The sequence below is a fragment of the Oncorhynchus tshawytscha genome, unplaced genomic scaffold (assembly GCF_018296145.1).
Source record: "Oncorhynchus tshawytscha isolate Ot180627B unplaced genomic scaffold, Otsh_v2.0 Un_contig_2462_pilon_pilon, whole genome shotgun sequence".
NCBI lineage: Eukaryota > Metazoa > Chordata > Actinopteri > Salmoniformes > Salmonidae > Oncorhynchus > Oncorhynchus tshawytscha.
This window is the reverse complement of record NW_024609503.1, coordinates 133,178-158,141: the sequence shown is the minus strand read 5'-3', so window position 1 is coordinate 158,141 and position 24,964 is coordinate 133,178. Positions and strand designations below refer to the sequence as shown.

Below are 24,964 nucleotides of genomic sequence, written 5' to 3'. Positions count from 1 at the left end.
CTCCCTTTGCGGAAAACACATGTCAGTCTTGATATTCCGTTGGAATGCACAATTAATTTCGGATGCATTGTCAAATAGTAATGATATATGGGGTAGGCAAAGTTTCTCCTTATATCCGATTTTAGGGAAGTTACAAAAGTATCTGCGTCACGTCCATAAACAAAACCAGAGTTCTGCCAGCAGCACAAACGATCACTTGTATGGTCATTAGGAAACCTCACATTTCAAAACATTGCTGTGTACATAAGTCATTCAAGTGATATTTAATTTTAATCAATGGCCACTTTTATTCTGCCACAAGAAAATGTAATAAGTAATTGATGAAAACAAACAAAAACAGGTTTTTGTTAAACATTACATCGGGGGCTATGGAAGGGGTGGAGTGGAAATTGCTACATAGTCCCCCTCCAAAACAACGTGATCGACGACCTCTTTTCGGTCTTATGTTCAAACATTTTAAATTGGATAAAAGTACAGCTAGAGTGCTGCTCTTTGTTTACGTCCCTTTTTAGCTTCGTTCACACCCTCTTCAGCCTTAGACCCACCCATCTCTTAAAGAATTGTGAACACGTGACTGTGGCCTAAAGCAGCGAGGTAGTGCTTAAAAAACAAAAGATTATAAGATTTAAATACTTTATTAACTTGAAGTGCTAAAGGTAGTAACCTACAATTATTTTAAAAATGTAAACACACAAAGGCTTAAGTAGAAACACTATCAAAACGTAGGCCTACATCATGAGATCCTTTGTGTGACTGTTTCAGGTCACGCTAAAATCAAATCTAATTGTATTTGTCACATGCCCGGAATACAATAGCTGTAGACTTGACTGTGAAATGCTTACTTACGAGCCCTTTTCCAACTCTGCATTGTAGGGAAAGGGCTCGTAAGTAAGCATTATATATAAAAAGGAAAATAGTAATGCCTCTTTAGTGACTGAAGAATGGTCTCCTTGACCTTTTTGAGCACCACCACGTGCTAACGGACAGGGACTAAAATCTATTTGTTGGTACACATGCCAGTGTGGCAGGTAGATAAAAAGCAATCTACCAGCCATTACGTTTTTTTTTTTACCACCCAAAATGTTTTTTCTGCAAAAATTACACCAACAAAACACAAAACAATTGATGCGCATGCTTTGTAATGTATCTAAAACAACAAATGTGTTACTAGTAAGAAGTAAGGTGGTATATTGTTTACAGTGGTGATTTTAGCATGTCAAACTTGGTGTGGCAACAACAACAAAAAGTGATATGCCTGCTAGCAAAGCCACAGCAACTCCCGGCACACACAACCTCCGCTCCAGGCCGGTGGCTGGGAGAGAGTCAAATGTACATTCTAATGGGTCTATTTCCCCAACATTGGAATGATATTCTAATGTTATACATTTCCATAACCTAAATAATTACATATGCGATGCATATATAGCCATATCATTGTTTGAAACCTGGACATAAACTATTTTACCTTGCTTTTAATAGCCTACCGTCAAAATCCGACCATAGAAAAAAAGCAAAGATTTCCTGATATGTCATTGAAACCATTTCTTCAACTGTCCAAAGGCCGTAAGGCGCATTCCTATTGTTGCATCTTCTGATACTCCCTCTTTCTACGTTTTTACCATTAGGCTTTATATCCATCTCTATGGCATTATAAAAACCACTCGCATCAGCTGCACGTTTGAGAAGGGTGTTCTCCCGTAGTAGCATTCTGGAACATTCACTCATGGCCGAGACAAGTGAAAACATTGCTGAGCTAATGTGAATTATTCATAGTTTATCAACTTTTAAGCTAAATGTTGTGGTATGTTTCATCAGCCTCGTCTTTGTGTTTAAACATTTTAGTATGGAATCACTGTTGTATGCATTTCATATTTTTCTGGCCTATCGTCCTGCAACTGTCCTAACGTCTGTTTTTAACAATCCCAGACATATTTTGTTATCGTCCTCGGGATGACGGGACGCTCCTGATTTCGAGCAATATAGAATTGTGTAGTATACTTTAGAATCCTTTGATTTAAAAACACAATACAGCCACATGTGGATACAATGCATTTAGAAATGTGTTGAGAATAACACAAGTTAGTTCAAACAGCTAAGCCACATTACAAATACCCACATTAAAAATATTGTAGTCTAAATAAATGTGTATATACTGTAGTGTTTTTGTGGACATGACTGTAGTATACTGTAGTGTTTTTGTGGACATGACTAGTATATTGTAGTAACACCTGTCGACTAGGGTTAGCTAAAATGGCACAACAACCAGACTATGCCTACTGTTTGATAAGGGGAAGGCCTCAACCAGGACATAAGACACACAGGTTTGTGACAGGCCACCTATTGAGTTGGGTCAACAGTTCTGAGCAATGCAAGGACCAGACACAACACCTTAGCAAAAATATGTGTTATTAGAATTGTAACATCTAAACGTTAGGTTCTAGGCCCATTAAAGGGAAACAGTACAGAAGCTGATATAAAGAACTAGCTAAGTTTATTAAAGCTTGAAGGATTAAGTTTGCTTGTTTGACACAGATAAATAATAACACACATTAACTTCTTACATCTGTGACTTCCACTAGGTAGCCTTCTGAAGTAGAAAAATGCTTTAACAAAGATTCTACTGGCTAAGTTCACAGCATGACTAAAAACAGTGACCAACAATACTGTACTGCTGATGGTAAAGAAAGAACAGTTAACCACTGCATTTACATAAACCATAGAAAGAACAGTTAACCACAGCATTTACATAAACCATAGAAAGAACAGTTAACCACTGCATTTACATAAACCATAGAAAGAACAGTTAACCACTGCATTTACATAAACCATAGAAAGAACAGTTAACCACAGCATTTACATAAACCATAGAAAGAACAGTTAACCACAGCATTTACATAAACCATAGAGAGAACAGTTAACCACAGCATTTACATAAACCATAGAAAGAACAGTTAACCACAGCATTTACATAAACCATAGAAAGAACAGTTAACCACAGCATTTACATAAACCATAGAAAGAACAGTTAACCACAGCATTTACATAAACCATAGACCCATTAACCACAGCATTTACATAAACCATAGAGAGAACAGTTAACCACTGCATTTACATAAACCATAGAGAGAACAGTTAACCACAGCATTTACATAAACCATAGAAAGAACAGTTAACCACAGCATTTACATAAACCATAGAGAGAACAGTTAACCACAGCATTTACATAAACCATAGATATTTTAGAAACACATGACTTCACTTAAAGACAGTCAGTCACCTTAATGGAGGGCACTGCCAATAAAATGCCTGGACCTCAAACCAGCAATCTCTCTCTCTCTCTCTCTCTCTCTCTCTCTCTCTCTCTCTCTCTCTGTGTATTAGTACTTCAGTTGTGGCAGGAAAAATACTACAGTTATTCACTGTAGTGTTTTTGAGGACATCCGTATAGTATAGAAATATAGTAATACTACAGTATTTAGACCATAGTATGACAGTATATTTTTATATGGGTAACGCCTTGAAAATCAGCGATTACAAGGACTTTGAGTATTGGCAAACTGTTATCTGGGGATGGGTCTATATTAAAGAACATGATTTACTAATCCCACATTTTATTATTCATACATTTGGTTTATCTAAATCCAAGTGTCACTTGTTATTAGTCAATTGAAATGAAGGGAAATAACATTGTGAGCAACATTATTTATCAGTTAACTTGATAGATGACCGTAGATTTGAGCATTTGTGGCCTCGATTTAAAAAGAAAATCCCAATTTACCAAAAATGCCTCATTGACGTTACCATATACAGTGGGGCAAAAAAGTATTTAGTCAGCCACCAATTGTGCAAGTTCTCCCACTTAAAAAGATGAGAGAGGCCTGTAATTTTCATCATAGGTACACTTCAACTATGACAGACAAAATGAGGGAAAAAAATCCAGAAAATCACATTGTAGGATTTTTAATGAATTTATTTGCAAATTATGGTGGAAAATAAGTATTTGGTCAATAACAAAAGTTTACCTCAATACTTTGTTATATACCCTTTGGCAATGACAGAGGTCAAACGTTTTCTGTAAGTCTTCACAAGGTTTTCACACACTGTTGCTGGTATTTTGGCCCATTCCTCCATGCAGATCTCCTCTAGAGCAGTGATGTTTTGGGGCTGTTGCTGGGCAACACGGACTTTCAACTCCCTCCAAAGATTTTCTATGGGGTTGAGATCTGGAGACTGGCTAGGCCACTCCAGGACCTTGAAATGCTTCTTACGAAGCCACACCTTCGTTGCCCGGGCGGTGTGTTTGGGATCATTGTCATGCTGAAAGACCCAGCCACGTTTTATCTTCAATGCCCTTGCTGATGGAAGGAGGTTTTCACTCAAAATCTCACGATACATGACCCCATTCATTCTTTCATTTACACGGATCAGTCGTCCTGGTCCCTTGGCAGAAAAACAGCCCCAAAGCATGATGTTTCCACCCCCATGCTTAACAGTAGGTATGGTGTTCTTTGGATGCAACTCAGCATTATTTGTCCTCCAAACACGATGAGTTGAGGTTTTACCAAAAAGTTATATTTTGGTTTCATCTGACCATATGACATTCTCCCAATCTTCTTCTGGATCATCCAAATGCTCTCTAGCAAACTTCAGACGGGCCTGGACATGTACTGGCTTAAGCAGGGGGACACGTCTGGCACTGCAGGATTTGAGTCCCTGGCGGCGTAGTGTGTTACTGATGGTAGGCTTTGTTACTTTGGTCCCAGCTCTCTGCAGGTCATTCACTAGGTCCCCCGTGTGGTTCTGGGATTTCTGCTCACCGTTCTTGTGATCATTTTGACCCCACGGGGTGAGATCTTGCGTGGAGCCCCAGATCGAGGGAGATTATCAGTGGTCTTGTATGTCTTCCATTTCCTAATAATTGCTCCCACAGTTGATTCCTTCAAACCAAGCTGCTTACCTATTGCAGATTCAGTCTTCCCAGGCTGGTGCAGGTCTACAATTTGGTTTCTGGTGTCCTTTGACAGTTCTTTGGTCTTGGCCATAGTGGAGTTTGGAGTGTGACTGTTTGAGGTTGTGGACAGGTGTATTTTATACTGATAACAAGTTCAAACAGGTGCCATTAATACAGGTAACGAGTGGAGGACAGAGGAGCCTCTTAAAGAAGAAGTTACAGGTCTGTGAGAGTCAGAAATCCTGCTTGTTTGTAGGTGACCAAATACTTATTTCCCAGCATAATTTTCAAATAAATTCATTAAAAATCCTACAATTTGATTTTCTGGATTATTTTTTCTCATTTTGTCTGTCATAGTTGAAGTGTACCTAGGATGAAACTTACAGGCCTCTCATATTTTTAAGTAGGAGAACTTGCACAATTGGTGGCTAACTAAATACTTTTTTTGCCCCACTGTAAATATAATGAATTATATTTCTATGGGTGTTACCATCATTGGTTTTATACTCCCACTGGTGGCACAATGTTATCATAGTGGTACAATATCATTTAAAGCCATATTAGTTGGTTTACAATGGGAAGATGTGCCCAAATACGTCTTGAAAAATTCAGTACATTTTTTCCAGAATGCCATGCCCAAATGCCACCGGAGACCATACTGCCAAGTGCTTGGAGGATTTTAACATTCCATTTTCTGTTTTTGAATGGTGTGAGCATAAACCCTCATTAAAAATATTCACATTATTGACATTTATAGCAAGCATATTTGAAACGGTCTGTTTGAGATGGTTTGTTGTAGGGGGTTATAAGTGTTTTTTCGAGTATAGGACGAGTCAACAACATTACTTGGGTATGAGTTAGCAGAATATGAACTTTTAAAAGTGAGATTTTCACTGGACAGTTACTTTAACCATTTCTTCGGTGTGTGTCAAATAAACTGCTTGGTGTGTTCACAGGTCAGCGCATCCTGATCAGAGGTCTGCCATGGATTCCCCCGAGGAGAGGCACATTGTAGGACCCCTTGTACACAGTTCATTTGAAATGATAATTTGACTCACCTGTGTTATTGTCATCATCAACCAACATTGTTAATAAACATTACATGACATTCTTAATTGAGATTACATTAGGCTGCTACCACGCCTGCAGTGCTAGCCACAGTATCTTTTTCAGATCTTAAGACTGTAAGACAATTTTCAGAGTGGATCAGAATCCCACTTGTGATTGATGCATTATGTTTGTCTCCTAACGTTGCTTTATTAAACTTGGAATATACTTCATGGTTTTATGCTCGGGAGGAAAAAATTCCCCAACTATCCACATGCTATGTATCTCTGGTTTTCAATGCTCACAACTCTCAAATCAACCACACACTTCTAGCACATCATGTTTTTGTTCTATTCATTGATAGTGGTATCTACCCTGTATATAATCTGAACCTTTCAGAACTCTATGACCTCAATGTTAAAATAGGGACTTTTTTTCTCCATTTCCTGCTTTCAGTTTAGTTGTGTTTTACTTGATGCAAGCTGGGTTACACCAGTCTCAGAAGTTGTATTTCTGTTTAGCTTAAAAGTAATCTACCATTAGGCTGCAAGTGTTGTAAAAGGTGTTGTTTTTTAAAAGTCCAGTGTACAAGGGGTCAAAATGAGTCTCTCTGGGGAGAATGAGGAGGCTGGCCCTCCCTCTAGTATCTGTGAAGAGACTGAAGAGGAAGCCACTGCTTCTAGAATGAGTCCCTCACGGAGTGAGGGAGAAATGTCCCTTAAAATGAGTTTTCCTACAGAACAGAACACTGACAGGGAACATAAGAGGTAAGATCATCAAATAGGTAATTGTGAAGGAGTTGATAGTTTGTAACAACTATCGAACAAGCCAGTATTGTTGTGATTTGTCTTTATTTCATGCAATAGATCAAGTGAATTAGACATTTTGTTGGATACATTTACTGTATCACTAATCTATAACCTAGCTGTTATATGAATTAAGACTGATGACAGTTATAAAGTAACCATAAAAAAAACAGTTGAAAAAATGTCTTAAGTGCGCACACTCCATGTTGGAAATTAGTATCCTGCTCTAAACAGGATCAAGACAGACAGACCAGTCTCACCTGCACCTAGTGGTGTCTCCATGAAGAGTGACCAGTCCATGGGAATTCCTATTTTCTTCAAGGAGGGAGCATTATCCGCTGGGCAAAGGTGAGACCTGAGAAATAACCTGGTGTTTGATTATGGCATTTCCTTTTATTTACCATCTTCTGTATAGATGTTATTGCTCTCTGTGCTCATTTATACCCAGCAGTATCTCTGAGGAGAATGACCAGTCAATGGATCACCAACCCAGAGTCCCTACAGATGACAAAGTGTGAGTGATCGCAGTTTACACAGCATCCTACCTGTTTTCTAGTTTAATTCACCATCCATGTATCTGATGACATCTAGTACCTTTACTCTGTTAATTTCAAGATAATAGCCTCCAGTTCATCATTCAGGATGCCTCATTTAGCTTCTTATAGGATTGGAATTGTCTACAGGATATCATTCAATCTGACATTATATTAGAAATGTAAATAAAATAATAATATGATGACTATAATAGTGAGACTGTACCCAAGGTTGAGTGTAACTATCAGGAGATGCAGAGGGCATTGTCTCTGAGTAAATGCACCACATTTTGTGATTTAATCTTCACTTAGCTTAGCTAACTGTAGATTAGAGTTTATTTGATACTTTTTACACAAATAAATAACTAAATTCAACAAGGAACATGTATCTTTATTTTCCATGTATACAGTGGCAAGAAAAAGTATGTGAACCCTTTGGAAATACCTGCATTTCTGCATAAATTGGTCATACAATTTGATTTGATCTTCATCTAGGTCACAACAATAGACTAACACAGTCTGCTTAAACTAATAATACACAAATAATTCTACGTTTTCATGTCTTTATTGAAGACACAGTGTAAACATTCACAGTGCAGGGTGGAAATAGTATGTGAACCCTTGGATTTAATAACTGGTTGACCCTCCTTTGGCAGCAATAACTTCAACCAAATGTTTTCTGTAGTTGTGGATCAGATCTGCACAACGGTCAGGAGGAATTTTTGGACCATTCCTCTTTACAAAACAGTTTCAGTTCAGCAATATTCTTGGGATGTCTGGTGTGAACTGCTCTCTTGATGTCATGCCACAGCATCTCAATCAGGTTGAGGTGAGGACTCTGACTGGGCCACTCCAGAAGGTGTATTTTATTCTGTTGAAGACATTCTGTTGTTGATTTACTTCTGTGTTTGGGGTCGCTGTCCTGTTGCATCACCCAACTTCTGTTGAGCTTCAATTGGCAAACAAATAGCCTAACATTCTCCTGCAAAATGTCTCGATAAACTTGGGAATTCATTTTTCCGTTGATGATAGCAAGCTGTCCAGGCCCTGAGGCAGCAAAGCAGCCCAAAACCATGATGCTCCATCCACCATACCTTTCAGTTGGGATGAGGTTTTGATGTTGGTGTGCTGTGCCTTTTTTTCTCCACACATAGTGTTCTGTGTTCCTTCCAAACAACTCAACTGTAGTTTCATCTGTCCACAGAATATTATGCCAGTGGCGCTGTGGAACATCCAGGTGCACTTTTGCAAACTTCAGACGTGCAGCAATGTTTTTTTGGACAGCAGTGGCTTCTTCTGTGGTGTCCTCATGAACATCATTCTTGTTTAGTGTTTTACGTATCTTACGTATATATAGACTCGTCAACAGAGATGTTAGGATGTTCCAGAGATTTCTGTAAGTCTTTAGCTGACACTAGGATTCTTCTTAACCTCATTGAGCATTCTGCGCTGTGCTATTGCAGTCATCTTTGCAGGACGGCCACTCCTAGGGAGAGTAGCAACAGTGCTAAACTTTCTCCATTTATAGACAATTTGTCTTACTGGACTGATGAAAATAAAGAATTTTAGAGTTACTTTTGTAACCCTTTCCAGCTTTATGCAAGTCAACAATTCTTAATCTTAGGTCTTCTGAGATCTCTTTTGTTCGAGGCATGGTTCACATCAGGCAATGATTCTTGTGAATAGCAAACTCAAATTTTGTGATTTTTTTTTTATAGGGCAAGGCAGCTCTAACCAACATATCCAATTTTGTCTCATTGATTGGATTCCAGGTTAGCTGGTTTCAATTAGCTTTTGGAGAAGTCATTGGCCTAGGGGGTTCACATACTTTTTCCAACCTACACTGTGAATGTTTAAATGATGTATTCAATATAGACAAGAAAAATATAATACTTTGTGTGTTATTAGTTTAAGCACACTGTTTGTATATTGTTGTGACTAAGATGAAGATCAGATCAAATTTGATGACCAATTTATGCAGAAATCCAGGTATTTCCAAAGGGTTCACATACTTTTTCTTGCCACTGTAGGTACCCAACAGAAGTCCAGCAGAAAACAAAATCCTACTTGAGGAATAGGACATATTCTTTATTTGAGGGCATTGAAGATGCAGGAAAAACGACACCTCTTAACAACATCTACACAGAGCTCTACATCACACAAGGTGGAAGTGGAGAGGTTAATTATGAACATGAGGTAAGACAGATTGAGACAGCATGCAGGTTTCCAGTAGAACAAGAGACATCAATCCAACTCAATGACATCTTCAAACCCTTACCTGGACAAGACAAGCCTATCAGAACAGTGCTGACAAGGGGAGTTGCTGGCATTGGAAAAACAGTGTCTGTGCTGAAGTTCATGTTGGACTGGGCTGAAGGAAAAGCAAATCAAGACATCCAGATCATCTTTCCACTTCCTTTTCGGGATCTGAACTTGATGAGAGATAAAAATCAAAGTCTGATAGAACTACTTCATCACTCCTTTATAGAAACAAAAGTATCAGAAATCTCAGAAAACAAAAATATTGTGTTTGTTTTTGATGGTCTGGATGAATGTCGCCTTCCTCTGGACTTCCAGAATAATAAGATCTGCTGTGATGTCACAGAGTCAACTTCAGTGGATGTGTTGCTAACAAACCTCATAAAAGGGAATCTGCTTCCCTCTGCTCACATTTGGATAACCACCCGACCTGCAGCAGCCAATCAGATCCCTCCTGAGTGTGTTAACCAGTTGACAGAGGTACGAGGGTTCAATGACCTACAGAAGGAGGAATACTTCAGGAAGAGAATCTCTGAGGAGGACTTGGCCAGCAGAATCATCTCACACATAAAGATGTCAAGGAGCCTCCACATCATGTGCCACATTCCCGTCTTCTGTTGGATTTCAGCCACTGTCCTAGAGAGACTATTGACTGAAACAGAGAGTCGAGAGATCCCCAAGAATCTGACTCAAATGTACGCTCACCTCATGATCTTCCAGTCAAAACTGAGGAGTCAGAAATATCCTGTAAAGCCTTCCAACGATTTTTACTGGGATAAAGAGATGATTTTGTCACTGGGAAAACTGGCTTTTCAACAGCTAGAAAAAGGTCATCTGATATTCTATGAGGACGACCTGAGAGAGTGTGACATTGACATCAAGGATGCGTCTGTGTACTCTGGAGTGTGCACTCAGATCTTCAGAGAAGAGTCTGGGCTTAACCAGATGAAGGTGTACTGCTTCGTACATCTGAGTATCCAGGAGTTTCTGGCTGCACTATATGTGTTCCTCATGTTCACTAACAACAACAACAATCTGATGGCTAAAGAGAGATCCCTCCGCAAAAAAAACAGTCTATATGAAGATGCAGTGGACAAGGCCTTGCAGTTTGAAAATGGCCATCTGGACCTTTTCCTCCGTTTCCTTCTAGGCCTTTCACTTGAGTTCAATCAGCATCTCCTACAAGGCCTACTGACAGCAACAGGAAGCAGCTCACAGAGCAACAAGGAAACAGTCAAGTACATCAAGGAGAAGATCAGGAAGAACCTCCCTCTGCAGAGGTGCATCAATCTGTTCCACTGTCTGAATGAACTGAATGATCATTCTCTAGTGGATGAGATCCAAAGCTACCTGAGATCAGGAAGTCTCTCAAAATCTAAACTCTCATCTGGACAGTGGTCAGCTCTGGTCTTCATGTTGCTGACCTCCGAGAAGCTGGATGTGTTTGACCTGAAGAAATACATCAGATCAGATGCGGCTCTTCTCAAACTTCTCCCAGTTGTCAGGTCCTCTAGAACAGCCCTGTAAGTGCTTAGTCAAATTACATTCCAGACAGCATGCTAATGTAACATAATAATGAACATCTGTTTGCATTACCATTTAGGCTGACAATTCAGTCCCAAACCGGGCATTTATTTGTGGGCACCTGGGTATCTTAAGATGCAGCTATGTTTTCCACAGGCTGAACGAATGTAAACTCACCAAGAAAAGCTTTGAGGCACTGGCTTCTGTTCTCAAATCAAACTCATGCTGTCTGAGAGTGCTGGACATGAGTGGCAATAAACTCCAGGATTCAGGAGTGAAGCTGCTCTCTGCTGGACTGGAGGATCCACACTGTAAACTGGAGACATTGAAGTGAGTAACTTTGTGACTGTCTCCACTGCAAAGTGAAGTGGATGTTGTAAATATGAAGATGTACATTCTTCATGTTGTAAATGTAGTTATAGATTTGTGTGGGTTACTAAGCCGCATCATCTCTCCAGGTTGAATGATTGCAACCTAACTGAGAAATCCTGTGAGGTGATGGCTTCAACTCTCAGCTCAAACACCTCAAGTTTGAGAGAGCTAGACCTGGGAGGAAATGAACTCCAGGATTCAGGAGTGAGATTCATCTGTGCTGGACTTGAGAATCCACAATGTAAATTGGAGACACTGAGGTAAGGCAACCCTTATGGAGTTTAACTTACATTTCACTTGGTCCTGGATTTAATTCAAGGCAGTGCACTGGACAACTGACAGTGTGACTTTCAAAGCCCATTTATGTCCGATCGACATGCGCTACATTTAGAGTGAATGCAATTTCCACAAACATTGGGATAATGTTGTCAGCATTGTCGGCTGTCCAGTCTGCTCAAAACTTGGATTAAATTCCAACCTTGGTCTCTGATGCCATAATTGGGACTTGGTCTCTGATGTCATAATCAATAACAATTTGTCCGTTTTTTTATCATTAATTGTATCATCTTTAGATGCTAAACTGACATTTTCTGTAATATTTTATACTGTGTAACTTTTCTGCCTCACTTTCCACAGGCTGTCAGGCTGCAGCATCACAGAGGAAGGCTGTGCTTCTCTTGCTTCAGCTCTGAGGTCAAACCCCTCCCACCTGAAGGAGCTGGACCTGAGTGGAAATACTCCAGGAGACTCTGGAGTAAAGCTGCTCTCTTCTGTACGAGAGGATCCCCTCTATACACTGGAGAGACTGCGGTGAGTTTTACTGATCAGGTTCATGAGCACACTGATATATTGAGCAGTAAGCCATTGTAGACATCCAGACACGGGGTCATATTCAACACATGCTAGTTTCTTATTGGATAAGTTCAGGTAGTTCCTGCCCATTTTGTTCCTTGTTCTTCTCTTTGATGTCTAGTGAATACGACCCCTATATGTCTATGCTGCTGTATGAGGACTTAGATCCACTTCCCTTCTTTCCTTCCCAGGTTAAATGATTGAAAGCTCCCTGAGATTCAGTGAAGGAATGGCCTCAACTCCAAGTCCTTGGTTGTGGGAGTGTGCTGCAGTTATATGCTTCTGGGACAGTTACAAAATTAATTTCAAAGTGCATGAATGTAAATATTCAATGCTTTGAATCAACAATGATAGTTCCTTTTTAATCGCTCAATCAATCAGAGAGCCCTGGCGAAGTGGTGCCAGGAAAATACCTCTCCCTCAACAAATGCATCACTGGGGACACACTGCCTGCCCTCCAGGACAACTACAGCACCCAGTGTCACAGGTTCTCAACAACCTTATTGTCTTCCTAGTAACTCTATTGTACATCTTACCAGACTGATAGCTTTGTTTCAGTGTATTTGATGTCTGGATTGTCATGTGTGTTGTTCTTATTGCTTGGATTTTTATTGTAGCATCTTGGGTTTTTTGAAAAGCATGTTACAAATATATATATATTTTATTATAGTAATGTAGAATTATTCAAATTGTATGTAACCCTGTTTTAATCTTTGATATACTGTATATTCAAAATGAATAATACAAATGAATAATAGTCCAATTAATTTAATATAACTAGTATTTAATTTTAACAGTAAAATGAATAATAGTAGTTAGTTATTCCTATTGCCGTGTATGACTTGGGGCGCTATTCAATCTGTATAACCGAAGCGGTACAGATTGCACTATAGAAATGTAAAGTTAATTTCCAACTGAGCCGACATATTCAGCATTTACCCCCCCAAAATAATATTTGAATAGTTTATGTCCTTACAAGTAACTCTGCTGTAGGTATTACCTATCTTTTTATTTCAGTGTATTATAGGCCTCTGTAGTTTTTCTACTATTGAATACTAATTGCTTGGATGTATTTTTATTGTAGCACCTTGGGGTTTAAAACAAGTAGCATTTCTTACGTTCTATGTGACCCTGTGTGTTAATCTATGGTAACCTGTATTTCATGTTCCTTAAATATATGAAGTAAAACTGTCCTATTGCCGTGTGACATTGTGTCAATCTGTGATTAATTGAATGACTTGGTTTCCACAGCTATGAATGTTCATACTCACATATAACTACATATAGGCCTAACTGTGTGAACTCAATGTCTTTAAAAGGGGCAATCGGCGGCTTAAACTATAACAAAGTGGTCACGCTGCTGTTTTAGTGAAGATTTTTAGGGATGGGGCTGGAGAAATGTAACCAGTATCAAACTCATATTCAGAGTTATGGATGCAATACCTGATATTAAAATGTAACCATGTTTGAGGCAATACAGTGTTTGTTTACAATTACATTGTTAACAAACAGAAGTAAAACCAGCTTATATTTTGGGTTATGATTATGTATGACAGTTGAATTAATCTCATGAGTCATTTAAATTATATTCTTGAAGAATACTGTTGTCCCCCAGGGCTCTGTACTAGGTCCTCTCTTGTTCTCTCTGTACACCAAGTCAACTGATTCTGTTATATTCTGTTTATGCTCACATGGTGTATATTACCACTGCTATATGGTAAACTGTATATACCATTTATTCTAGTGGCACGTTGACTTATTGTCCCCCACAATGAAATCAGGAGGGGGGACTATGGAGCTGTCTCCGTTTGTATATTAGTCATAAATTATATCTCAGACACCACTGACCCAATTTGTTTACGAAACTTGGGTAAATGATGTGTCTTGCCATAGCGATCCGACATTTACAAAATTAACCTTCATTTTTGTAATTTAGCAGACGCTCTTATCCAGAGTGACATACAGTAGTGAGTGTTTACATTTTCTTGGTACTGGTCCTCCATGGGAATGGTGCCCACAACCCTGGTGTTGCAAGCACCATAGTCTCTACTAACTGGCCAACTGAGCTACACGGCACTAGGTTACTTAAATTAAGGGAGAATTGATGATGGCACTTATAAAATAATTTGAACATTTGTGTGTGTACAGCTGTGTGCATTTCAAAACGCAGTTCAGTTGCTGGAAAATGTTTAGTAACGTGAAATGGGAAAGTAGCCAAGATATGCCTACGTCATGAACATATGTTACTTTTTCGTTGCAAAATGTTTTGTTTTAGTGTGCCTATACTGAACACATCCCAGCCAGGGACTCGATCTTTGGCTATGCAGGAACTTAAACAAAGAAAGACAAGTACTGATTTGTAGAATGTGTATTGTGAAAGCAAGTTTGCGCGGCAGGTATGTCCTCTGAAAGCAGTTTTAATCCTGATGGCTGGCAGTGAATTGAGTCTTTGTGCTGGCAGATGTTTGGAATAAATACGTTATGCGTGTTATCTGATAGCAGTTGGACCCGTCTTGAACGGTTGAAAAACAACTGAAAGACTCTTGTTGAACCTGAACGCGGGTTTTTTCCCCCAGAAAAGGACACTAGAAAACGAAGAAAATAAGAATAATAAAGGGTCAATTGGGGACACCAGGTGGATGTGCCACAACAAAGAAACTCCACCGCCTTGTACAGTATGCAGGCTAGTTGTCTGGAAAATGATTTGCAGGAGACAAAAGACAGGTAGGCAACTGTTCTGAATGACGTAAAAGAACATGCACCACTAGGAAAATAGGCGAGCCTACTGTTAATCCATGTGTTTACAGATATATGTGTAGTTAAAAAGCTATAAAGTACAGCTGACTGCTAGGGCTGTGATGACACTGCAGGGATGGAACATAAATCACAGAAAATAGATGTGGCGCCAGCTGCAGCAGCCTGGTCTCATAGAATAGACGTAACATAATACATGTAAATCTGGGACACTGAAATTAGTATGTGTTACATTTGGTATGGTTACATAAGACACATGATAACTTAAGGCAAAAACAGAAGTAGGGTGGATGGTTTGGTGTATAACGCGAAGGTCTAGCAGCCCAACAGATGTGAGTTGGTTGGGTGTATAACGCGAAGGTCTAGCAGCCCAACAGATGTGAGTTTGTTGGGTGTATAACGCGAAGGTCTAGCAGCCCAACAGATGTGAGTTTGTTGGGTGTATAACGCGAAGGTCTAGCAGCCCAACAGATGTGAGTTGGTTGGGTGTATAACGCAAAGGTCTAGCAGCCCAACAGATGTGAGTTGGTTTTGGGTGTATAACGCAAAGGTCTAGCAACACAAAGGATGCGAGTTCAAATCTCATCACGGACAACTTTAGCTAATTGGTAAATATTTTTGTCTGTAATAAAGCCTTTTTGTTGGGAAAAACTCATTGTGATTGACTGGGCCTGTGCCCTCCCAGGCCCACCCATGCCTGTGCTCCTGCCCATGTGAAATCCATAGATTAGGGCCTAATGAATTTATTTCAATTGGCTCAGCAAAACCTTTGAAATTGTTGCATTAAAAATTCTGTTCAGTATAACATGTTGGCTAACCCTTCCCCTAACCTGAACCCTTTAACCTAACTCCAAAGCTTAACCTTAACCCTAACCCCTAGCCTAGCTAATTATTTGCCAGTTAGTTAATGGTAGCCACTTGGCTAGAATTCGTAACATATCATACATTTTGCAAATTGGTAACATATTGTACATTTTCCAGATTCGTAACATATTATACAAAATTGGTGATGGACATTCTTAAAATAATACCGTACGCAACATAACATATCACACTAAATGGTCTGTATTAGAGGTCGACCGATTATGATTTTTCAACGCCGATACCGATTATTGGAGGACCAAAAAAGCCGATACCAATTAATCGGCCGATTTAAAAATATATATTTGTAATAATGACAATTACAACAATACTGAATGAACACTTATTTGAACTTAATACATCAATAAAAATCAATTTAGCCTCAAATAAATAATGAAACATGTTCAATTTGGTTTAAATAATGCAAAAACAAAGTGTTGGAGAAGTAAAAGTGCAATATGTGCTATGTAAAAAAAAAAACGTTTGAGTTCCTTGCTCAGAACATAAGAACATATGAAAGTTGGTGGTTGCTTTTAACATGAGATAATATTAATATTCCAAGGTAAGAGGTTTTAGGTTGTAGTTAATATAGTATTTATAGGACTATTTCTTTCTATACCATTTGTATTTCATATACCTTTGACTATTGGATATTCTTATAGGCACTATAGTATTGCCAGTGTAACAGTATAGCTTCCGTCCCTCTCCTCGCCCCTACCTGGGCTCGAACCAGGAACACATCGACAATGACCACACTCGAAGCAGCGTTACCCATCGCTCCACAAAAGCCCTGGCCCTTGCAGAGCAAGGGGAATAACTACTCCAAGTCTCAGAGTGAGTGACGTTTGAAACGTTATAACCACACACCCAGCTAACTAGCTTGCCATTTCACATCGGTTACACCAGCCATTAGGCTGATAGGCTTGAAGTCATAAACAGCGCTGCGCTTGCGAAGAGCTGCTGGCAAAACACACAAAGGTGCTGTTTGAATGAATGCTTACGAGCCTGTTGCTGCCTACCATCGCTCAGTCAGACTGCTCTATCAAGTCAGACTTAATTATAACATAATAACACACAGAAATATGAGCCTTTGGTCATTAATATGGTCGAATCTGGAAACTATCATTTCGAAAACAAAATGTTTATTATTTCAGTGAAATACGGAACCGTTCGGTATTTTATCTAATGGGTGGCATCCCTAAGTCGAAATATCCTTGTTACATTGCACAACCTTCAATGTTATATCATAATTACGTAAAATTCTGGCAAATTAGTTCGCAATGAGCCGGGCTGCCCAAACTGTTGCATATATCCTGACTCTACGTGCAAGAGAAATGACACAATTTCACCTGGTTAATATTGCCTGCTAACATGGATTTATTTTAGCTAAATATGCAGGTTTAAAAATATATACTTCTGTGTATTGATTTTAAGAAAGGCATTAGTGTTTATGGTTAGGTACAGTCGTGCAACGATTGTGCTTTTTTTCGCAAATTTGCTTTTGTTAAATCATCCCCCAGCGTTGCATCGATTATATGCAACGCAGGACACGCTAGATTAACTAGTAATATCATCAACCATGTGTAGTTATAACTAGTGATTATGATTGATTGATTGTTTTTTATAAGATAAGTTTAATGCTAGCTAGCAACTTACCTTGGCTTCTGCTGCATTCGCTTAACAGCCAGGCTCCTCGTGGAGTGCAATGTAATCAGGTGGTTAGAGAGTTGGACTAGTTAACTGTAAGGTTGCAAGATTGAATCCCCGAGCTGACAAGGTGAAAATCTGTCGTTCTGCCCCTGAACAAGGCAGTTAACCCACCGTTCCTAGGCCGTCATTGAAAATAAGAGTGTGTTCTTAACTGACTTGCCTAGTTAAATTAAGGTATAATTGTGTTTTTTTAATCTGCAAAATCGGTGCCCAAAAATACCGATTTCTGATTGTTATGAAAACTTGAAATTGGCCATTCCGATTAATCGGTCGACCTCTAGTCTGTATCGTGTTTACGTACAGAATAATATGAAATGCTCTGAAAACTGGTTGGCTGAAGAGAATTACTTGGTTGTATGAGAGTAGACTTCAGAAGAGTAATATGTTTCTAAACCCTTCTACATTTAATGTGGATGCATTATTATGATCCATTATTATGGATAATCCTGAATGAATCTTGAATAATGTGTGAGAAAGTTATATACTCTACATGACCAAAAGTATGTGGACACCTGCTCCTCAAACATCTCATTCAAAGTCATGGGCATTAATATGGAGTTGGTCCCCCCTTTGCTGCTATAACAGCCTCCACTCTTCTGGGGAGGCTTTCCACTAGATGGTGGAACATTGCTGCGGGGACTTGCTTCCATTCAGCCACAAGAGCATTAGTGAGGTCGGGCACTGATGTTGGGCGACTAGGCCTGACTCGCAGTCGGTGTTCCAAATCATCTCAAAGGTGTCCGATGGGGTTGAGGTCAGGGCTCTGTGCAGGCCAGTCAAGATTTTTCACACCGATCTCGACAAACCAACTCTGACCTTGCGGGAGGTCCAGAGAAACTGCATTACGCCAGTGGTCACTATAGGTTTATAATGGGCTGCAGAATAACATTTTGGTGTTGTAGCGAATTTGGAGAGCAGCTTGACATGGGACACATACACACACACACAGCCTCTGGTCTCCAGGATCCTAAGATCATGTGTTTTAATAGCTGTGCTCATATAGCCTACTAGCCTATAGTCGTTAGAAGGATAGTTGCCATATGGGGGAAATAAATACTACTCTTAGTAAAGCACCATGGATAAGGTCATTAATAGTTGCTATTATGCACAGAAGTTTTGTCCTAAACTACGCAGCAGAATGTTGTAGCGAAATTGGGACAGCAGACTGACAGGGACTCAACCCCAGTTCTCTTCACATTCAGAGATGAGAATGTTTTTTGTTTGTGCTCATACCGCACTTTGGCCGTTAGAAGAGTGTATGAAATTGCCAGGGGGAAACTTGGGATGTGTGTGTGTGTTTTTAGATCAGTAGATTAATAAACGTGAGTGTGCAGTGACGCCTGTTCAAACAAGTGTGTTAGATCGTTAGATTGATGGCCATTTGTTTTGTTTTTCCCCTACTTTTCACCACCCACACACACACCTGCATACACACACACCTGCATACACACACACCTGCATACACACACACCTGCATACACACACACCTGCATACACACACACCTGCACACACACACCTGCATACACACACACCTGCATACACACACACCTGCATACACACACACCTGCATACACACACACCTGCATACACACACACCTGCATACACACACACCTGCATACACACACAGCTGCATACACACACACCTGCATACACACACAGCCTGTCCGTCTCTACCTAATACCGTATGTAACCATGGGTTCTCCTTCTGAAAATAATCGGTGGTACAACCTCTTCCTGGTCCTAATACTTATAATATGATGGTTATTATGTGCTAAAAGAGCAAGGATTTCCTTGTTACTGAAGCCAATTCTAAAGTATAGTTTCACCAGATCATCTAACTCAGGTATTTCAACAGTGGCGCACACACAGCAACAGGCAACAAGGTAGACATGCAATTAACAAAATCCCCTATTTTAATCTTTAAATAATACATCCCCCAAGGATACCCGGGCCAGGTTGATTAGAAAGGCCTGCTCGCAGAAGTGTTTCAGGGAGCGTTTGACAGTGATGAGGGGTGGTCGTTTGACCGCAGACCCATTACGGATGCAGGCAATGAGGCAGTGATCGCTGAGATCTTGGTTGAAAACAGCAGAGGTATATTTGGAGGGCAAGTTGGTTAGGATGATATCTATGAGGGTGCCCGTATTTATAGATTTGTGGTTGTACCTGGTAGGTTCATTGATAATTTGTGTGAAATTGAGGGCATCAAGCTTAGATTGTAGGATGGCCGGGGTGTTAAGCATGTCCCAGTTTAGGTCACCTAGCAGCACGAGCTCTGAAGATAGATGGGGAAATCAGTTCACATATGGTGTCCAGGGCACAGCTGGGGGCAGAGGGTGGCCTATAGCAAGCGGCAACGGTGAGAGACTTGTTTCTGGAAAGGTGGATTTTTTTAAGTAGAAGCTCAAATTGGGTACAGACCTGGACAGTAAGACAGAACTCTGCAGGCTATCTCTGCAGTAGATTGCAACTCCGCCCCTTTGGCAGTTCTATCTTGTTGGAAAATGTTATAGTTAGGGATGGAAATTTCAGGGTTTTTGGTAGTCTTCCTGAGCCAGGATTCAGACACGGCTAGGACATTGGCAGAGTGTGCTAGGGTAGTGAATATAACGAACGTAGGGAGGAGGCTTCTAATGTTAACATGCATGAAACCAAGGCTTTTACGGTTACAGAAGTCAACAAATGATAGCGCCTGGAGAATGGGAGTGGAGCTAGGCACTGCAGATGTGAGTAAGACTTTTAAACAGGTCAACAAACAGGTCAACATAAGGCCGCAGGGCCAGACGGATTACCAGGACGTGTACTCTGAGCATGCGCTGACCAACTGGAAAGTTTCTTCACTGACATTTTCAACCTGTCCCTGTCTAAGTCTGTAATACCAACATGTTTCAAGCAGACCACCATAGTCCCTGTGTCCAAGAACACTAAGGTAACCTGCCTAAATGACTACCGACCCATAGCACTCACATCTGTAGCCATGAAGTGCTTTGAAAGGCTGGCCATGGCTCACATAAACACCATTATCCCAGAAACCCTAGACCCACTCCAATCTGCATACCACCCTAACAGATCCACAGATTATGCAATCTCTATTGCACTCCACAATGCCCTTTCCCACCTGGACAAAAGGGACACGTATGTGAGAATGCTATTTATTGACTACAGCCTAGCGTTCAACACCACAGTCCCCTCAAAGCTCATCATTAAGCAAAGGACCCTGGGACTAAACACCTCCCTCTGCAACTGGATACTGGACTTCCTGACGGACCACCCCAGGTGGTAGGAGTAGGTAACAACACATCCGCCCTGCTGATCCTCAACACGGAGGCCCCTCAGGGGTGCGTGCTCAGCCCCCTCCTGTACTCCCTGATCACTCATGATTGCATGACCAGGCACAACTTCAACACCATCATTAAGTTTGCCGGTGACACAACAGTGGTAGGCCTGATCACCGACAACGATGAGACAGCCTATAGGGAGGAGGTCAGAGACCTGGACATGTGGTGCCAGGTTAACAACTCCCTCAATGTGATCAAGACAAAGGAGATGATTGTGGACTACAGGAAAAGGAGGTCCGAGCACGCCCTCATTCCACATCACCAACAAACTATCATGGTCCAAACACACGAAGACAGTCGTGAAGAGGGCACGACAAAGCCTATTCCCCCTCAGGAGACTGAAAAGATTCTGCATGGGTCCTCAAATCCTCAAAAAGTTCTACAGCTGCACCATCTAGAGCATCCTGACTGGTTGCATCACTACCTGGTATGGCAACTGCTCATTCCTCGACCGCAATGCACGACAGAGGTTAGTGCGTAAGGCCCAGTACATCACTAGGGCCAAGATTCCTGCCATCCAGGATCTCTATACCAGGCGGTGTCAAAGGAAGGCCATAAAAATTGTCAAAGACTCCAGCCATCCTAGTCATAGACTGTTCTCTCTACTACTGCACAGCTAGTACTACCAGAGCACCAAGTCTAGGTTCAAAAGGCTTCTTAACAACTTCTACCCCCAGGCCATAAGACTCCTGAACAGCTAATCAAATGGCTACCCGGACTATTTGCGAATTGATTCAATTCCTGCCTTGGTCTCTGATGTCATAATTGGGCCTTGGTCTCTGATGTCATAATTGAAGGCAATTTCAGTTTTTACCATTGATTGTATTGTCTTTAGATGCAAAACTGACATATTTTCTGGAAGTTTTTATATTGTGTATATTTTCTCCCTCACTTTCCACAGGCTGTCAGGCTGCAGCATCACAGAGGAAGGCTGTGCTTCTCTTGCTTCAGCTCTGAGGTCAAACCCCTCCCACCTGAAGGAGCTGGACCTGAGTGGAAATACTCCAGGAGACTCTGGAGTAAAGCTGCTCTCTTCTGTACGAGAGGATCCCCTCTATACACTGGAGAGACTGCGGTGAGTTTTACTGATCAGGTTCATGAGCACACTGATATAGTGATCAGTAAGCCATTGTAGACATCCAGACACGGGGTCATATTCAACACATGCTAGTTTCTTATTGGATAAGTTCAGGTAGTTCCTGCCCGTTTTGTTCCGTGTTCTTCTCTTTGATGTCTAGTGAATACGACCCCTATATGTCTAAGCTGCTGTATGAGGACTTAGAGCGACGACTTCGTTCCTTCCCAGGCGTCGTTATTGAAAGCTCACTAAGATACTATGGAGCACTGGCCTCAGATCCAACTCCTTGATTTGATTAAAATGTAAATATATGTAAATGTGGTTGGATGTTCGTTGATGTGTGCTGTTTCTGTTGCGTGTCAGTGTAGTGTGTGTTCCGTTAGCTTAGTAAAAAGCCCTCCTTTTATAATGACATCATATAATGACATATTGACAGTTCAGTTATATAAAAAGCCATCATGTTATATCCATCATGTCTATACATATTGACTGTAGTTCAGTGTGTTCTGTTAGCTTAGTAAAAAGCCATTTTATAATGACATGTTATATCCATCATGTCTATACATATTGACTGTAGTTCAGTGTGTTCTGTTAGCTTAGTAAAAAGCCCTCCTTTTATAAGGACAATGACAGTCTGAACTTCTCACAGAAAGACAATGAACATCTCATTGTGGGTCTTCTGGTTGGTCAGTAAAGCAGAGAGACATGCAGTCTGAGCAGCTCCTTACTGCTGTGTGTGTGTGTGTGTGTGTGTGTGTGTGTGTGTGTGTGTGTGTGTGTGTGTGTGTGTGTGTGTGTGTGTGTGTGTGTGTGTGTGTGGGGTGTGTGTGTGTGTGGGGGGGTGGGGGGCTGCATCATTTGTCGGGGACAACCTGTTTAATGTTGCCTTGTTATAAAGTGTCCTGCCTCTCACATTGCATTTTCATATGGATTTGCCAAATCTATATTTTCTGAATTTCTCATGTTTCTTAATTGTTTGTTCCAAAAGCCAAGTGAAAATGAGACTTGGTAGTAGAGTAGAAGACTACGACTGGGTATTTCAGCCTTGTTCTTATTCCTTCACAGAATCACTGATTTGACATAATTGGACAGGTGAACAAAAAGGCTCCATTCACTTCTACAATCAGATCCGATCAGTGATTAGGCTACTTAAATGAAGGGAGAATAGATGGCACTTTTAAAATCATTTGAATGGTGTGTGTGTGTGTGTACACCGGTGTACATTTCCATAGCGTAGTTCAGTAAGTGGACAATGTCTTGTAATGGAGTAATGGGGGAAATGGGGAAGTAGCCTGTATATGCCTGCCTAAACTTGTCCTACAAGAACTGATGGTAATTTCCGTTGCAAATGGTTTATTTTGATAGAAAGATTATGGGGTGGTTATGCCCTCTGAAAGCAGTTTTAATCTTGATGGTTGGCAGTAACTCAAGTCTTTGTGCTGCTAAATGTTTTCATGGGTGTTGTCCTGTAGCAGTAGTGCTTAGTGAACAGTTTGGGAAGCGCCCTCCCCTCGTCTTGGACGGTTGAAAACAATAACTGTGAGAAGTTGGAGGTTGACAGACTTGTTGAACCTGATCACCGGTGTTTTCGTGGGAAAGAGCACCTAAAAAGCGTTAACTTGAAAATGGAGTCAATTAGGGACATCAGGTGGAAATGAGCACAACAGACAGACTTCAGCCCATTGTAGTTTGGAAAATGATTTGCATTAGACAGAAGATGGGTAGTCATAGCGACAGGAAGTAGGGGTGCTGCAGCAATCTATGTATTTTTTTGTACATATATTATATTCACAAATGTAGTGGACTGGGCCTTTACTACTCCTGTATTAGGTAACCGATATAGACTTCTGTAGCACGGGCAAAACAATTATTTCAGCATCTCCACTTTGGCAACAAAGGTAGTTGTATAATTCCGAACAGTGTCTTGCAGGATTCAGTAGTTGGAATTGTAAGATTTGGTGTCCTGTCCCTTTCTCTGTGATGTCATTCTAATGGAATCCAGAAAGAACAAAACCCTGTTCCTAAAGATGTAGTTTAAGTATAACTCTGACTGGTGTGTAGTTTGTAACGCTCCTCATTTGGTAAAGCTGAAATATGCCACCTCAGATCAGACAGTGACAGGGGTCTCAGCAGTGTCAGGCAGCCAGGGAAGACTAGTTGGTGACAAAGGTGAGGTGAATTAGTGCAGATACAGTACTTTGTTCTCTCTGTGCAGCAAACACTGGACAAACCATATTATATATTAAGGCAGTCTGACAAACCTCAAGTTGATTTCCATCGTTAATCAAGGGTTGATAAAGGCTTTTCCCGATGACACAAATAAATTCATTAAAAATCCTACAATGTGATTTTCTTTTTTTTCTCATTTTGTCTGTCATAGTTGAAGTGTACCTATGAAAAATTACAGGCCTCTCTCATCTTTTTAAGTGGGAGAACTTGCACAATTGGTGGCTGACTAAATACTTTTTGCCCCACTGTATGTGAATGCCCAGTCAGGTTCATATCATCTCAGACATAAATTAGTGAAGTTTCAGACCATTCATAGAACATACTATATGACAGTGTAATTCCTCTGCTGGAGGTGTAAAACACGAAAGGAGACATATCTGCATATGTTGTGGTCTTGTGAAGGCTGGATGAATTCTGGCAAAGAGTATGTTCTTTATCTCAGCATGTCTACAGATTCTCCCTTCTCCCTGTTTTTGTTTGCTTGGAAATGTTGATACTGGAGACCGTTATCAGAAGAGACTGTGTAACCAAGCATTTTATAGCGGCTAAGAAATGCATTGCCATTAATTGGAAGGTTGGTTATCCTCCCACAATGTCAAGTTATGTATCACTAGATTGTATTTATTACCAGTTAAGGGTTTACTGGGC

At 40.5% G+C, this 24,964-nt stretch overlaps 1 protein-coding gene across 7 annotated transcripts; it reads left to right on the top strand.

The window, feature by feature from the left end:
* The first annotated feature begins 5,907 nt into the window (after positions 1-5,907).
* Positions 5,908-13,551, top strand: LOC112240355 (ribonuclease inhibitor). Of its 7 annotated transcripts, none has more exons than XM_024408660.2 (8): positions 5,908-6,765; positions 7,039-7,152; positions 7,256-7,318; positions 9,368-11,119; positions 11,277-11,450; positions 11,579-11,752; positions 12,129-12,302; positions 12,536-13,551. In XM_024408660.2, exons 1-8 carry the CDS (start codon positions 6,599-6,601, stop codon positions 12,546-12,548), a joined length of 2,631 nt encoding a protein of 876 aa, XP_024264428.2. In that variant the 5' UTR covers positions 5,908-6,598; the 3' UTR covers positions 12,549-13,551. The 7 variants fall into 7 exon arrangements, with proteins under 7 accessions (XP_024264428.2, XP_024264427.2, XP_024264426.2 ...); XM_024408659.2 differs by having other exon boundaries at positions 7,253-7,318; XM_024408658.2 differs by having other exon boundaries at positions 7,220-7,318.
* The last annotated feature ends 11,413 nt before the right edge of the window (positions 13,552-24,964 follow it).

Coding starts and splice junctions, on each gene's coding strand:
- LOC112240355 (XM_024408658.2), top strand. CDS start 6,599: ATGAGTCTCTCTGGGGAGAATGAGGAGGCTGGCCCTCCCTCTAGTATC. Junction 7,319..9,367: donor GTCCCTACAGATGACAAAGT/GTGAGTGATCGC, acceptor TTGCCACTGTAG/GTACCCAACAGAAGTCCAGC. Junction 11,120..11,276: donor AGGTCCTCTAGAACAGCCCT/GTAAGTGCTTAG, acceptor TGTTTTCCACAG/GCTGAACGAATGTAAACTCA.